The 16,921-nt window shown below is 38.4% G+C and overlaps 1 protein-coding gene across 1 annotated transcript in view; it reads right to left on the bottom strand.

Moving 5' to 3' along the window:
- The window catches only part of ARIH1 (ariadne RBR E3 ubiquitin protein ligase 1), a 114,274-nt gene that overhangs the window by 25,982 nt on the left and 71,371 nt on the right, over nt 1-16,921 (bottom strand). Inside the window, exons 5-10 of the mRNA XM_021706058.1 lie at nt 16,397-16,489; nt 15,850-15,905; nt 6,301-6,367; nt 4,690-4,796; nt 2,057-2,099; nt 1,497-1,568 (exon numbers count right to left, since the gene is read on the bottom strand). Of these exons, the coding sequence (XP_021561733.1) occupies nt 1,497-1,568; nt 2,057-2,099; nt 4,690-4,796; nt 6,301-6,367; nt 15,850-15,905; nt 16,397-16,489 (438 nt within the window). The remainder of the gene's footprint in view (nt 1-1,496; nt 1,569-2,056; nt 2,100-4,689; nt 4,797-6,300; nt 6,368-15,849; nt 15,906-16,396; nt 16,490-16,921) is intronic.

The following is a 16,921-nucleotide window of genomic DNA, read 5'->3' as shown; positions in this document are numbered from 1 at the left end:
TACCACAGCCTCCACCTGCTGGGCTCAGGCGATCCTTTCGCTTCAGCCTTCCGAGTAGTTACTACAGGAATGCGTCACCATGCCCAGCTAATTTTTTAAATTTATTGTAGAGATGGGGTCTTGCCATGTTGCCTAGGCTGGTCTCCCAACTCCTAGGCTCAGAAAAAACTCTTGCCTCAGCCTCCCAAAGTGCTGGGATAATAGGCATGAGCCAATGTGCCCAGCTCTCAAGATTCTTTTCTTTGGAGTCTCACTTTGCTGCCCAGGCTGGAGTGCAGTAGCATGCTCACGGCCACCCCAGCGTTGACCTGCTAGGCTCAGGCAATCCTTCCACCTCAGCCTTCCAAGTAACTGGAACTACAGGTGCACATTACCATGCCCAGCTAATTTTTTGATATATTATAGAGATGAGGTCTCACCAAGTTGCCCAGGCTGGTCTTGAACCCCTGGGCTCAGGCAATCCTCTTGCCTAAGCCTCCCAAAGTGCTGGGATTACAGGCTTGAGCCACCGTGCCCGGCCCAGTTCTCAAGACTCTTAATAAATTATATTTTAGAAGTTTAACATGAAGTAGATTTGAAGAATGTGTTTTGTTAAGCAAAGTTCAGTTACATAATAAAAACTTAACAGTTGCTCAGTTACTCTGCTCAAAACTTGCCCCTAAAGAATGGACTCATGGTTGGGCTTGGTGGCTCAGCCTGTAATCCCAGCATTTTGGGAGTACGAGGCGAGTAGACTGCCTGAGCTCACGGGTTTGAGACCAGCTCAGGCAACTTGGCGAGATCTCGTCTCTACAATAAAAAATTAGCCGGGCATGGTAGCATGTGCCTGTAGTTCCGGCTACTTGGAAGGCTAAGGTAGAAGAATTGCCTGAGCCTAGCAGGTCGATACTGGGGTGGCCGTGAGCGTGCAATTGCACTCCAGCCTGAGCAAAGGAATGAAACTCCAACTAAAAAAAAAGAAAAAAAGGAATGAACTTGTGCTACCGCTTTGCTAAGCACTGGCCAGGCCATGTGCTCAATAAGCTATGGTCAGACCATGTTACCGTTCTGGCCCCCTCCCCTATCCTGAGGGGGTGAATCTACTCTCTCTAATTTATTTTCTAAATAAACTATATTTTCCAATCTAAAAAAAAAAAAAAAGAAAGAAATGGACTCATAAACCCTATAATACATTTGTATACTCAAAGACAACCAAGCACAAACCCGACCTGAAATATTATCAGCTTTTTTCTCTATAGGAAACTATGTTTTTCCAACAGAAGAAGCTTAAGGTAGAGAACTATACATACTGTAGTATAGTACTCAATACTCTAAAATGAACTCGAATTAAAATAAAGAAAAATTATTAATAGGTAAGTATTCTAGAGGGTAAAAAAAACTTCATGGAGAGAAAGGTGAAACAAGGCCTAATTAGGTAATTTTATTGCTTTTGTTAATGCCGAAGCACTTATCCTCATCAGGTTTATTACTAAGAGTTATTAAAGCAAAACACCAACCTTTGTGTTGGCTGCAATCCAATTGGAGGTTTCACTGTCATCATCACACTTTTTAATCCATTTCTTTAACCACTGTTTAAAAACAACAACTGTTAGGATACAACAAGACTTTAAAAAAAAAAAGTAAATCACTTCAGCACTTAACTACAGTCAAGCGTAAGTGTAAAAGCCAATGACTAAGACTATCACTAGGTTTAAATCCCATAGCTGTAATATCTAGTATATGTAAAATCAATCAAAGGAGGATTTTCTTTAGCAGAAGCTGAGCAGGAAACCTAGAGCTTGATGAAAAGCCCAGCTACAAAGTGTATTTTCCCCTAATTATAAAGCCTGTCAAAAAAGTGCCTTCACTGTGGTTATCCTAACAATACTCAATAGCAGACTTGACTTATCCTAAGTAATAACCCCTGAATACTTGCAATCATCATCTGAGATTAAAAGGGCAAAATAAAAACTACTAATAAATAGATAGCAAAATAATCAGCTGTAATTTGTAGTCATCAAGTCTTGGAAGTATTTCATCACATTATTAAAAAAATGAAAAAGTCAGACAAACTCACCTTACATTTAACAGGATCATGCCAATTTTCTCCACAGTTAAAGCTGTTAAGTGACACAAGAGTTAAAAGAATTAAGACCTACCTACTGTAAGTGAATAAGCCAATCACTTCACGTTTTATAGTTCCATAGTATTGTCACTAGTTTCTAGTGTCTGGCAAATACAAGGGCAAGAATATCCTTATTTTATAGTTAATTACCTAGAATTTAGTATTACAATTGGCATATAGTGGGTAGTCAATATGTATAAAGTATAGAATGATTACAGGCATGAAGATAGGTCTTGATGACAATTTCCTAATAATTGCTGCTAAGGCATTTCAATTATACTGAGAAATTAAATTTCAACCAATGCTTGATTGGTACATATTCAATCTTTTACTTAGCACCTCAAATGAATAAAAGTCTGCCTTTATAGGTGAACTATATAATTTAGTATTAACACAGTGAACAACATATGGGAAGCAAACAGATCACATCTTTGCATAATTTAAATAAACTAACCTCAGCACTGTAGAGAAAAATGGTATTGGGCAAGGTATAAAGTCAAAAGACTAATACTAAGTATACGCTAATTGATAATTCACTTGTGTCTTCTAGGCTTATAGCACATGCATTTGTAAAAAAGGTGTAAATTAACAACAAATACAAATGCTTAAAAAATAACCATAAAGTAGCTAATCAAGTAATTTATGAATGACCAAAAAATCCTCTGCTAAAGAGAGGTACAAAGTAGTACTGATTTAAATGAAGTCAGAATAATGGCTATTTCTGGAAAGAAAAAGATAGGCAATGGGCTGGAGCAGGGAACCAAGGAACTTCAAATGTGTGTGTCATGTTTTATTAAAATAAATAAATAAATAAAATACTAATTTTGATTAAGCTAAGCTGCAGCTATATAGGTATTTGTTGTTACTATTCTCTATACATTTAACATGTTTAACACTAAAAATACATTTTCCTGTATTTATTTTTTGAGTTGGAGTCTCACTCTGTTGCCCAGGCTGGAGCGTAGTGGCACGATAAAGGCTACTGCAGCCTCAACCTGCTGGACTCAGACGAACCTTCTGCCTCAGCCTTCCAAGTAGCTGGGACTACAGGCAAGTGCCATCACATCTGGCTAATTTTTAAAATTTATTATAGAGACAAGGTCTCAGCATATTGCCCAGGCTGTCTCCAACTCCTGGGCTCAGGCAATCCTCTTGCTTCAGCCTCCCAAAGTCCTGGGATTAAAGGCGTGAGCCACCATGCCCGACCTAAAAATACATTTTAAAAAAGTAGGTAGGATCCAACTTCAAAAGGGTAAACTCTAAAGCAATGCATATTTAATCTATTAAAACAGCATGTACTTCGCACACATCTAATCTGAGTTTACCTGCTCTTTTCGGAAATATTTTTTATTAATAGTGTGTAAGTAATTCTATAGCAGTTCGGAGGGGGAAAAAGGCACAGAATATCAATAAAATATCTGTTTGTTAGCTCTAGACCCCTTGGCTTGACTGACTTCTCATTTCTAAAGATATCCTCAAAGAAACAAGCAATCATCTTAACTTCTAGTATGACTTGAAGTTTTGTGCCCTCCTAAAATGTTAAAACCCAATTACCAAGGTGATGGTATTAGGAGATGGGATCTTTGGGAGGTGATGAATGACAGCAGAGCCCTCCCGAATAGGATTAGTGCCCTTATAAACAGGCCTCGGAGAACTGTCTTGTTGCTTCCACCATGAGGACACAGCAAGTAGGTACCATCTATGGACCCAAAGACAACAGATCTGCTGGTGCCTTGCTCTTGAAATTCCCAGGCCTTCAGAACCATGAGAAATAAATTTATCTTGTTTATAAGCCACCAAGTTTATGGTATTTTGTTATAACAGCCCGAACAGACTAAGACAGAAGAAAACTGGTACCGAGAAGAGAGGATATTGCTCTAACAAAACCAAAAATGTGAAAGATGATTTGGAAGAGTTTGAAGGTACATGCCTAGAGTACCATGAATGAACTTTTAAGGGTGAATTTGGTGAGGGTTCAGAAAGAAAGGGGAAATACAGAGAAAACCTCAATGACTTCAGACAAAACCTAAGTGGTCATGAACAAAATGTTGACAGAAATATGAACAGTAAAGGCCACTATGATGACATCTCAAATGAAGATGAGGAACATGCTACTAGAAACTGGAGGAAAGGCCAACCTTGCCGTAAAGTGGTAAAGAAATTGGCTGAATTGTTTGTGTCCTACAGTTCTGTGCAAAGTAGAACATATGAGGAATGAAACCAGATATTTGGCTGGGAAAATTTTTAAGTAAAGTTTTAAAGATGCAGCAGCTTAGTTTCTTGAGTGTTTATATTAAAATGCAAGAAGAGATAAATAACTTAAATTGTTAATCACAGAACTCCAAAAGCCCAAGTTACCAAGATAGTTGGGACCAGAGAAGCCATAAGAAAACTTAGTTTAAAAGCACACCTAATCAGTCAAATTTACCCGCACATTTCCCTTCTAGAAGATTAAAATTGGACAGAATGAAGGACAACTTATAGCCCCATATTTATATGTTTGCTTATAGAATAAGCAATAAGCTTAAGAAGAAATAGACAAAAAACTATATGCACTATTACATTTCAGGAAATCACTTGCATACCAAAATTGGCGCCCACATTTGCAACGAACAGGCTTAGCATCAGGATACTGAACTTTAACAACATGGTGGCAATCTGGAGCAGGACACCATTTTAACAGTCGATTGCACTGAAATACAAGTCAGAAAATAAAAAACGACAGCAAATTAAATCATAATGCAAGAATTCCTAGCACATCAAGCAATTATTTATATTGCTTCCCTAGCGCAAAGGGCCAAAAGTATATAAAAACCTGCTATTATCTTAAATAGCAGTGGTTTTGGATGCACTGCTTTCCTAAGAACACTGATCCCCGAAGACCTAGTTTTAGAAAATATATGGTCTTTTTCAGTCTTCAAAGTTCCCCTGAAAAACGTAAAAATAATTACCTATTATGTATCAATTACTTTTGGTTCTACTTTAGAGCAATTTTCCTAAGATGCAGATATGCTCTTATTGAGGGAAGGTGTTTAGATGCTACAGAACAGTTTGCAATAAGCTAAAGGATATAAATGCAACATCCCCCTTTACCATAAAAAAGCTCTTCTAAGAAGAAAAGCCAGTCTAAACCATAGGCAAAGACTGCATTTTAGTTCCTCAAAAGGAAATATAACTTTTAAGGAATTTTTATCATGAAACAAAACATGGCTCAAGTAACACTTTGCACCAAAATTTAAAAATTTTTAAAAATATCATATTTCTAAAATATGCTGTTTTCCAGTTTAATCTGTAACAGAAATATTTTTCAGAATTAAAATACCAAGTAACACTGATGCTCTCATACGAGTACTGGCAAATTCCTCTGTAAAGAGCCAGTAAAGATTTTTAGTTTTGTGGGCCATAACAGTCTCTGTAGCAACTACTCAACTCTGCCACTGTAGCACAAAAGCAGTCATAGAACAAATGGGCATCAGCATGTTCCAATAAACTATAGCATTCTTTATTAACAAGAGTTACTGGTAATGAAACCTAAAACAAGCGAGAAATAGCAGGGTTAGAATTCCAAACTGATTAAACATTACATGATTACTAATCAACTACAATTCTCTGCTAGGGATAAAGAGGAGTAAAGAACTGTAACAACAACCTTATTCAACATCTATAGATGAAGAGGAGTAAGGAACTGTAACAACAACCTTATTCAAGATCTATAGAGAGAGACATGTTGATTTGTCACATTCCTTTGAGAATAAATGTGTTTTGTATGCTTCATAAATATGGTAAAGCTGTTTCTTTCTTTCTTTCTAACTTTCTTTCTTTTTGAGTTGGAGTCCCACTCCATCGCCCAGGCTGGAGTGCAGAGGCACGCTCATGGCCACCCCAGCGTCGACCTGCTAGGCTCTGGCAATCCTTCCGCCTCAGCCGTCCAAGTAGCTGGAACTACAGGCATGTGCTACCACACCCAGCTAATTTTTTATTTATTGTAGAGATGAGGTCTCGCCAAGTTGCCTGGGCTGGTCTCAAACCCGCGGGCTCAGGCAATCCACTTGCTTTGGCCACCCAAAGTGCTGGGATTACAGGCTGAGCCATCAATCCTGGCCAAGATGTTTCTTACTGTCAATATACTATGTTAAAAAAACAACATTTCTAATAATAACATTCCTTTTAAAAGAAAAAAAGTGTAAGTCACTTACCTCTACAAAGCTATTTGTTATTAAATGCTGATACTTTAATTTAACTTTTGAATCTGTGATCAGGCGCCTGAAACCAAGAAAAAAATACATTAGGAAGTTTTCAGCCAAGAGTATACTTTCCAGATTTATAAAATACGATGTGATAAACTGTGTATGCTACATAGCACATTTAAATCCTAAGTTGAAAATACTGAAACGCATAGGCTATCTACAAACGTAACTGTACTAATCAAATAATGTCAAAGTTCCTATGGTTTTGTTTGATACTTCTTCCACATTTCTTAAAATATCCTGTTTTTACCTGGTTTTTATTACAGTCTAACAACTTCCCAACTAGTGTCAAGCTCAGACCCATTCAGTATTCTGACTCTGATATCATGTCTTACGACAGCAATTCTCAGCCACCTTCCTTTAGACCCCCACCTAAATCAGTGTATGAAATGAGACAGACGTTGTTGACAGAAATGTTAAAAAAAAATCCAGATTTTGTGATACCTAAAACATATATAATTTTGAAGGCCTTAATGACTGCATCCAGGCTTTCATTCAACACACTACAATTCACTGTAATTTCTAGAACTCACAGAAGCCCTTGATAGTAAGGAAACTTGAAGCTTAAGTTACATTAGTTTTATGGTAAACATCCTTTTGAGTGTGTTATAAGAAAACTGTGTTGGGGGAGCAAATAACCACTAACAAAACCAGGAAGAACTATATCAAACATGTACATAGTCCAACCCTATTAAAGTCTTTAAAATGAACAAGACAGTTTGTACAAACCAGCCTCATCTAACTCTTGAGTTTCATATCCTCTCTCTCTCCTTCCACAAGATGTCATTCTGTCCTGTGCTACTGGCAGTGTACTCCTGTCACATCTATATTCTTGTATTTCCTCACAAATCGCAATCACTGCTCTTCCTCAGAGCCTTTGCTTGAGGCTACCTCCCTTGGAAAGGAAAGCAAAGTAGAATATCATGATGGGGGGCTCCGAGATGGGACAACCTAGGCTGGAATACTGGCTTCACAACTCACCAGATAGGAATAGAAGGCAAGTTCTTTGACCTTTCCAAGCCTCAGGCTATTAATTTGTAAAATACATGGCAGAAATAAAGAATGGTGAGACTAAAACAGTGTCTGGCAAATAGTAAGCACTCAATAAATATTAGATGCTATTATTATATTACTTTACTGAGTTAAAAGATACATTACTCATTCAAATCAGTCTTTCCAGAGTATCCACACCAGTCTAGATGTAGATCCCCTGTCAGTTTTCATGGCACCTTAAACATCTCTTTTATAGGATGTATCATAATTTTAATTAGACAGCTATGTGTATAATCCTGCTCCCTAGCTCTACAAAAGGATCTCCTGGGTCCAGTACATATGTGGCCTGTAGAAAGTGTTCAATATTTTTTAAATTAGTAAACCTCCATATTTCACTGAGGTTGAATTAAAATTGGTCTAAAATAATTAGTGCATTTGGAATTTCTTCAAAAAGTTAATAGCATCACCATATGATCCACCAATTCCCTTCCAAGGTATATACTCAAGAGAAATAAAAACAGGTGTTCAATAAAAAACTTCTGTACAACTGTTCATAGGTATCATACACGTTTCCACAAAAAGTAGAAACATGCATAAAATGAAGTATTCAGCAAAAAAAAGGAACAGGCAGGCGTGAAGCACTTTGGGAGGCCGAGGTGAGGGGATTGCCTGAGCCCAGCCTGGGTTTGAGAACAGCCTGGGCAACTTGGCGAGATCTCATTTCCACAATAAATCAAAAATTAGCTGGGGGTAGTAACGCGCACCCATAGTTCCGGCTACTTGGGAGGATTGCCTGAGCCTAGCAGGTTGACGCTGGGGTGGCCATGAACATGCCACTGCACTCCAGCCTGAGAGACGAAGTGAGAGTCCAACTCAAAACATAAAATTAAAAAAAAAAAAAAAAAAGGAACAAAGTGCTGATTCATGTTACAACATGGATAACCCTTTAAAACATTAGGCTAAGTAAAAGAAGACAGTCACCAAAGGCTACATTACAAGATTCCATTCATATGGAAATGTACAGACTATGCTAATCCATAGAGACAGAAAGTAAATGAGTGGTTGGCTAGCATCTAGGGAAGTAAGGATATGGGGAGTGACTGCTTAATCAATATGGGATAATGAAAATACTCCGGAATTAGGTAATGGTTGCACTTTACCCATGTACTAAAAGCAACTGGATTGTATACTTCCACTTATACACAGATGTTATTAAACCAAAAATGAATTGAAAATACAAAGGGAACAAAAAAACCCAGAATTAATTTTTTTAAATTGTATTAATTCTTACATGTTTAAACTTCAGTCACCTTCACAGTACTCTGTTTGATACAATACACCTATCAAGACACTTTTTACATCACTCAAAACATGTTTTTGAATTCGTCAATTTGGATGCCTTTTAGTGCTTCTACCATTCTTTGTTAACCTCTTCCACATCGGCAAAACATTTTTGAGGACTTACTTCATCCAGTGAAACAAAAAAGTCACCCAGGACAAGATCTATTGAATAGGGAAGGTGGGGCACGGGGATCATGCTGGTTTTGGTCAAAAAATGTTGAACCCTCTGAGCAGTGTGGGTAAGTGCGCTCATAAACCACCCATCATGAAATGGACAAACACATTGAAAGAATCTCCAAAAAAATTCACTGATGCTGAATGCAGTCTCTCACAACATCTGTTACTAGAACATCTACCTAGCAGGGCCAGCCTGTACTACAAGGGGCCTGTACTCCAAAAGATAATTCTAGTTTTTTCTGGTCCCCCCATACAGTATTCCTGGGACATGAAACATATATATGGATGGCCAATTTTGTATACACAGGTTCCACAGGGCTGACTTTGGGACCTAAGCATGCACAGGTTTTGGTATGCATGGAGTACGGAATGGTGATCCTGGAACCAATCTCCCACATCATATAACCAGGGATGACTGTAATTTAAATGGTGAGTTTTAGATTTAATATCAACTTTAAAAAAAAAAAAAAAAAGGAAAGCATCAGACCCAAAATCAGCTGACCTGATTCCCAAACAAGCGTATTACCTTCTCTAATATGAAATAAATCTGTCTAAACCTGGCAGAGCCCACCAGGAATGGTGAGAGGAAAGGTCAGTCACAGTTATTAGGCCATAGTTCTTATCTTAGTTTATCTGACGATAAGGAAGTCAAAGAAAGTGATCTTCTGTCCTTGAGAAAAGACATTCTCAAGAAGGCAGCAAGAGTCATTTTGGTCATTAATAATTCTCTTAACAAAGACTTGCTGTCATCACTTAAGTTGAAAATAGTTATGGCTGGGCACGGTGGCTCACGCCTGTAATTCCAGCACTTTGGGAGAGGATTGCCTGAGCCCACGGGTTCGAGACCAGCCTAGGCGACTTGGTGAGACCTCATCTCTACAATAAGACAAACAATTAGCCAGGCATGCCTGAGCCCATGGGTTCAAGACCAACCTTGGTGACTTGGCGAGACCTCATCTCTACAATAAATAAAAAAATTAGCCAGGCGTGGTGGCATGTGCTTGTAGTTCCAGCTACTTGGAAGGCTGAGGAGAAAGGATCGCCTGAGCCCAGCAGGTCAAAGCTGTGGTGGTTGAGAGGATGCCACTACAATCCAGCCTGGGTGACAGAGTGAGACTCTGGCTCAAAACAAACAAACAAAAAATTCTGCCAACTCTCCTAGTGGAAGGCAGTTCTCTAAACAAAATGACTCCTATTGAATGCATATTATACATGTGTCACATACATTAAGTCATCCTTGAGTTTAGGGATAACAGCAAATTTTTTTATTTAATTAGTTTATTTATTTTGAGGTGGAGTCTCACTCTGTCCCCCAGGTTGGAGTGCAGTGGCATGCTCATGCACAGCCACCGCAGTCTCGATCTCATGGGCTCAGGTGATCCTTCTGTCTCAGTCTTCCAACTAGCTGAAACCATAGGCATATATGCCACCAGACCCGGCTAATTTTTTGATTTATTGTACAGACAAGGTGTTGTCACGTTGCTCAGGGTGGTCTTCAACCACAGAGCTCAGGTAATTATCTCGCCTCCACCTCCCAAAGTGCTGGGATTACAAGGCGTGAGCCACTCACCTGGCTAATAGCCCATTTAAAAAAATAACTGGAGAGTTGTCATTTGAAACCAAGTAACTTTAAACACAAGTTTTTTTTGGTTTTTATTTTATGTCAGAGTCTCACTCTGTCACCCAGGCAGAAGTGCAGTGGCACAATCATGGTTCATCACAGCCTCAACCCCCTGAGCTCAGGTGATCCTTCCACATCAGCTTCCCGAGTAGCTGGGACTAAGGACGCACACCTCCACACCTGGTTAATTTTCTTAATTTTTTTTAAAGAGACTGAGAGGCCTCACTATGTTGCCTAGGCTGGTCTCAAACTCCTGGCTTCAAGTGATCCTCCAGACTCGGTCACCCAAAGTGCTGGGATTACAGGCATGGGTTACTGTACCTGGCCAGTTTTTTTTTTTTAATTAGTGCCAACTGCTAAATTATACCTGAGTAAATCAACAATATTATACTTCAATTTAGAACTAATGATAAAAATATTTTTTTCCTGATGTACAGATAACAGAAAGACTGAAGGACATAAAAATCACTTATCACTTAGGAGGAATAACCACTCAAAACTTATGAATCTGGATTTTTTATTAAATATACGATAATTTTACATAGAGAACTTAATATATATAATTTCGTGTCTTAGTTATTTTTTCCTAATATAACTGGGGTCTTAGTTATTTTTTCCTGGGGTGTCAAAAACATGTATACACATTTTAAGAGATGTTATGTATCTGTGACAGTCAGGACAGTTAAAAAAAAAAAAAAAAAGGCAGAAGCATGGTTGTTGTTCAAAGAGCGGAAGACCATTCTGAAGTGGTATTTGAGATTAGAGAACCTTATGGAAATACAATAGAGATGTGAGTATGCAATACAACCTCTAACACGCCTAACAGCTGCACACATTCATGGTAAGTTTAATATGTCTGGTCCTGTGTGTTATGGCACAAGGGAAGATCTGAGAGGCCTTGCACAGCAACAAGTCCTATAGTAGCTCGCTGTAATCAGAAGTATCTGGATACTGATGGTAACCATTTTAAACATCTCTCGTAATTTTGTAGGTCAAACATGATGTGTATTCATCTTTTGTTATCGGTATATATTCAGTATTACAATTTCAATACAGTTTTATTTCTTAAATTGTGTATACTTTTGGGGGGGCACCCTCTTTACTATTACAGGCATTTTCCGGAACCATTAAAATAATTTAGAAACCATTTTAATGGTTGTATTACATTCCATTTTCCCCTACTATTGGGCATTTGGGCTACAGAATTATGATATGATTAAAGCCTTCAAATAGGCCAGGCACAGTGGCTCAGCCTATAATCCTAGCACTTTGGAAGGCCGAGGCGAGAGGATTGCCTGAGCCCACAGGTTTGAGATAAGCCTGGGCAACTTGGTGAGACCTCGTCTCTACAATAAATCACACAAAACTAGCTGGATGTGGCGGCATGCATCTGTAGTTCCAGCTACCTGAAAGGCAGAAGGATCGTCTAAGCCCAGCAAGTTAAGGCTGTGGTGGCTGTGAGTATGCCACCTGCACTCCAGGTAGACAGAGTAAGACTCCCATTCCAAAAAAACCCCCAAAAAACAAAAAACCTTTAAATAAAGCTTTGCTTAAATATTTCATTATAAAATTATAACAGTTATGGGCCAGGCACAGTGGCTCGTGCCTGTAATCCCAGCACTTTTGGAGGTGAGAAGACTGCCTGAGACCAGGGGTTCAAGTTCGAGACCAGCCTGGGCAACTTGGCGAGATCTCATCTCTACAATACATTTTTTAAAAATTAGCTGGGCATGGTGGTGCACGTCTGTAGTCTCCTACTTGGAAGGCTGAGGCAGAAGGACTGCCTGAGCCCGCAGGTCAAGGCTGCAGTAGCTGTTGAGTGTGCCACTGCACTCTAGTCTAGGCAAGAGACTCTGACTCAAAAATAAAACAAATAAAATACTGAATCATGATCAAAGGTCAAAATAATCTTGTAGTCATTCTTGACTCTTCTCTTTCCTTAGTCACATATTTAACCGGAATCTGCCTTGAAAATATATCCAATATTGTTCAGATTGCTGGGCTCTCTCTTCAAAGTGTCTGATTCAGTGAGTCTGGGGTAGGGCCTGAGAATGTGCATTTTTAACAAGTTCCTAGTTGGTGCTGATGTTGCTGGTCTGGGCACTATACTTTGTACTATACACATGGGCACTGAAATCACCCTGAATTATAGCAAGCCTTGGAAAAGAGAAAAGACAGTGAGTTAGTGGTTAGCACTATGAAGATAGTGCTGAAATTATTGAATGTTAGGCCAAAGAACACAAATGTTTATAAACTGTCAAAAAGCTTATAACTGTAATCCCAAAAGCTCATAACCGTTTATATTCCTACTTTACTATAGTCTCACTCACATTAGACATTACACCAAATTCTTTAATCCTTACCAATCTGAATGCCAAAAATAATTAGAGTACCTAATTTGGATATACATGTATTTAACTGGGCATGATAGCTTAACTTTATGGTCATTTAAATTTCTTTCACTATGAACTGCTTGTTCAAGTCCTTTATAGAGAATTATCTTCCTGCTGATTTGTAATAGTCCTATGATATCAAGAAAATTAATCACATCTGTTTTATGTGATGGAAATACTTCACTTCCCATGTAGTTTCCCCCCAAATAAAACCTTATTCAGAAATCCATTATTTAAGACAGATATGAAAATAAAAATTTTCTCTGGTTGATCCCAAGGAAGGACCCCAACAGAGCTCCTAAAGTACTTCCAGAAAACTCATGGCTTCACTTTAAACGATTTAAAAAATGTTTAGGACAAAATCCTAAGAAGACCTGAGTAAATTGTAGAAGTTGTTAAACCTAATGGACATTAACACATGTGTGTGCCCAACTCACATCAGTTTCTTTGATTTCCAAGGATGCTCTAAGTATGTGAGATGACACAGTCAACAGCAATCCACTGGGGGAGCAGGGCATAATCAAGAACTTTCCTTTTCCTAAACTACCACAGTAGTCTCCATTTTCCATTAATGCCTGAACTCATCACAATCTGACTTTCACTTTCACCATTCTAGTAAAGTTGATTTTATGATGGGGAAATCTAATGGTCTCTTCAGTGCTGTTTTCTTTTATCTTCCTGCAGGACATGATACCATTAGTGACCCCTTGCTGACATTTTCTACTCCCTTGGTTCCTATATTATTCTCTTAAAGAATCATCTAATATTTTTTGCTGATTCCCCCGCTTCTTCTAACTTCTGCTTAAATGTTAGTCTCTAAGACAACACTCTTTTCTCACTCTACATTCTTTCCATGAGTGATGGCTTCCTCTTCCATTACTTCAATTGTTACTAAATTCCATCCAAACTAGGAGGTTACTAGCTTCTACCTAATGGATCCAATTAAAAATTGCAGATTCATACTGCTGTTTTTTTCAGACTTACAACAAACATATCTCTAAATTCTGTTATTTCTTTGGGCATCCCATTAGAATTTCAACCGCCACTTATCTTTTTTAACCTAGACTATAATAGCCAAGTCTGACAGCCCAAATGCCTCCCAACTCTAAACAAACCTCCATTACACACCAAAGTTGTAGTTATAAAATACAAGTCTCATTATCAGAGCCTTAACAACCTCTACGACAAAACTCATTATAAACTGTTAAAAGTCTTTTCATTCTCATCTCCAATAACCACTGACTCTGCGCTCTAGTCACCATGGAATACTTAATAAAGAAGTTCATGATCTATTTTTAAAATATTAACATTCTTTCTTTAACCAATATTACACCCGCCACTCTCAACTTCAGTTTTTATTCCTATTATTTTATACCCTAAGAAAAGTGTCTCTAAATTCCTTAGGTGGAATAATTTGCTTCTTTCTAACAGTACTTTAAACATACTTTTATATACAAAATTTAAACACTTGCATTGCAGTTATTTATTACTGTGAACCTCTTGGGAGAAGGCACTGTATCTTAATTTTTTGTTCTCCTGTGCATGTGTTAGTAAGTAGGCGCCCAGTAAATGTTTGTCAAATGGATAAAGGGATATAGTGATCTGTACTGATGAAATATACTGATGGATCTACACTGATGAAATTGATGTACTGATCAAAGAATACAAGGAATCAGAAAGCATTAGGGGACAAGGTAAAGACAACTATAAGAATGGTGGTACTATAAGATGATGGCTTATGTTGGACATGGGTACCCAAACTTTACCTGTATGATGACCCACTTATGTACCTAACCCTAAATTGTACCCCCCCATCTTTAAAATTAAAAGAAAGTCAGGCTCGGTGGCTCAGCCTGTAATCCTGCGCCTTGGGAAGCTGAGGTGAGTGGATTGCCTGAGCCCGCGGGTTCGAGACCTGCCTGGGCAACTCGGCGAGACCTCATCTCTACAACAAATCAAAAAATTAGCTGGGCGTGGTAGTGCGCCTGTAGTTCCAGCTTGGAAGGCTGAGGCGGAAGGATTGCCGGAGCCCAGCAGGTCAAGGCCACTGCACTCCAATCTGGGCGACAGAGTGAGACTCCAACTCAAAAAAAAATTAAAGAATAATAAAAATCCCAGTGCTTAAATACAGACATACTTCTGTACAGGCAATTATCCATGACTAATTATATAATATGTTTGTGGATCATTCAGATCCTCAATCTGTTTATCCTCCTGGAGTGAAGTTAATTGGGCAACCTGAGGTTATAAAAACAGCCCTGACCCAGGAATCAAACTCAGGCTCAAAAACTTCCTTCTTCGAGTTTCTTCCTTGAAAAGAGAACCTTTCACAAGGAGAGCTATTAGGTGAAAAGTCACCAGCTGCAGTGCCTTTGGGATTGGCAGCAGTGTTCCAGCAAAGACATGATCTCCCTGGCTAGTCCCAGTCAATGACTAAGCACTGTAAGGGTACATGGACTGGGCCCTTTCTACTTATTGAGATGCTCCTCCATGGACAATCTATGTACTGGAGTTCCTCACAGGATTGCCAGAGACTCTTGTAGCTGCATCATGGTGAGGCTCCTCCTCTTGAATCCTCTCTTAGCTTCTTCCTCTCCTATAACAAGTGTCAGACCTGCATCGATGTCTGTCTGCGTCTTCTACTATACTTTTTCCTGCACAGATGCTATCCCACGATAAGTCTCTTTCTCTTTAAATTCTAACCTGGCAACTGCTTCCTAGAGGACCTCAAATGACACACTGACTTATCCTATTCTCCAATTCCAAAGTTTACCAAAATTTAGCTATTATATATTCCTAAATTTGTAGAAATAGTGACTAGGTATTTAACCAAGTTACAAATGTATTACAAAGGAATGCAGATTGCAACATCTCTTCAGATGTAAAAGTTTCACCTCCTCTGAGGTGCTAAAAGTTCATTTGGTTAACCAACTAACCAATATTCAACATGCAGAATCTATCAGACATACTTACATAACTGTGTTGTCATCCACTAAGATATCACAACCATGAGCAGGACACGAAATAGTCTGAAAAAGATTGAAATTTAAACTGTCTTCATTCAACAAATATTTAATGAATGCTTACCATTGCCAGGCACTTTGCTAGGTTCTAGGGATAGGTTAATGTTTACAGAAATTCAATCCTTCCCTTTCTATTTAAAGGAAATGTGTGCTTATCACCATAAACTAACTAGAAGTGCTGATGTGAGTAAATGGTTTTTCAATACAAAACTTGAAAGGCAAAAGAAAGGTATCTGACGAAATTACTCAACAAGTTTAGCCTGATATATACCAGTACTAACTAATTCTTGCTGAGAAAACATTACCTGGACTGGCTCTTTAACTAGAATGCCACATTGCTTTAGAAAAAAAAGTCAGTTATCTTTTAGTTATTTTAATGTAGAAAAATGTTCCCCGTGAGAGTCACAATCCAAAAGGCTTCACCTGTTTTTAGGGGTGCAAGGTTCTAAACACTATAAAAATTCAACAAAAACTGAAAAAGAAACTGGCATCGTTACCTGTCCCATTCCTTCCTCCATTATTTTGGTAGTTAAATATTCACTCCAGCACTGCATACAAAACTTATGTCCACATTCAAGGCCAGTGAAATACTGCAAGAAAAATAAAACATGAACTTTAAATCACTGTATACAGTGGCTCAGAAAGGCTCTATCAGGCCACATTTCTCATAGTGGCTAAAATGTCCATTTTGACAGGAATACATGAGCTCCTAATATGAACTTCTTGGTGGAGAAGTTCAGACATACAAATAAAATGGACACAAAACACCTAATTAATGAGAAATGCATCTATGGTAGATGTCAACAAATATTAGGAAAGGCAGGCAACAATAAGTTTGTATTAAATATAAGAACATATCATATGCCAATAAGTATATGAAAAGATGCTCAATATCATTAGCCACCATGGAAAGGCAAATTAAAACCAACTGACACTCAACAGAACGGCTATAATCAAAAAGACAAATATGCCGGGCTCGGTGGCTCAGCCTGTAATCCCGCGCCTTTGGGAGGCTGAGGTGA

The sequence above is a fragment of the Carlito syrichta genome, unplaced genomic scaffold, assembly GCF_000164805.1.
Source record: "Carlito syrichta isolate Samal-C Ts95f unplaced genomic scaffold, Tarsius_syrichta-2.0.1 Scaffold115619, whole genome shotgun sequence".
Taxonomy (NCBI): Eukaryota; Metazoa; Chordata; class Mammalia; order Primates; family Tarsiidae; genus Carlito; species Carlito syrichta.
The sequence above is the reverse complement of the archived record's forward strand: the minus strand, read 5'-3'. Positions and strand labels throughout refer to the sequence as shown.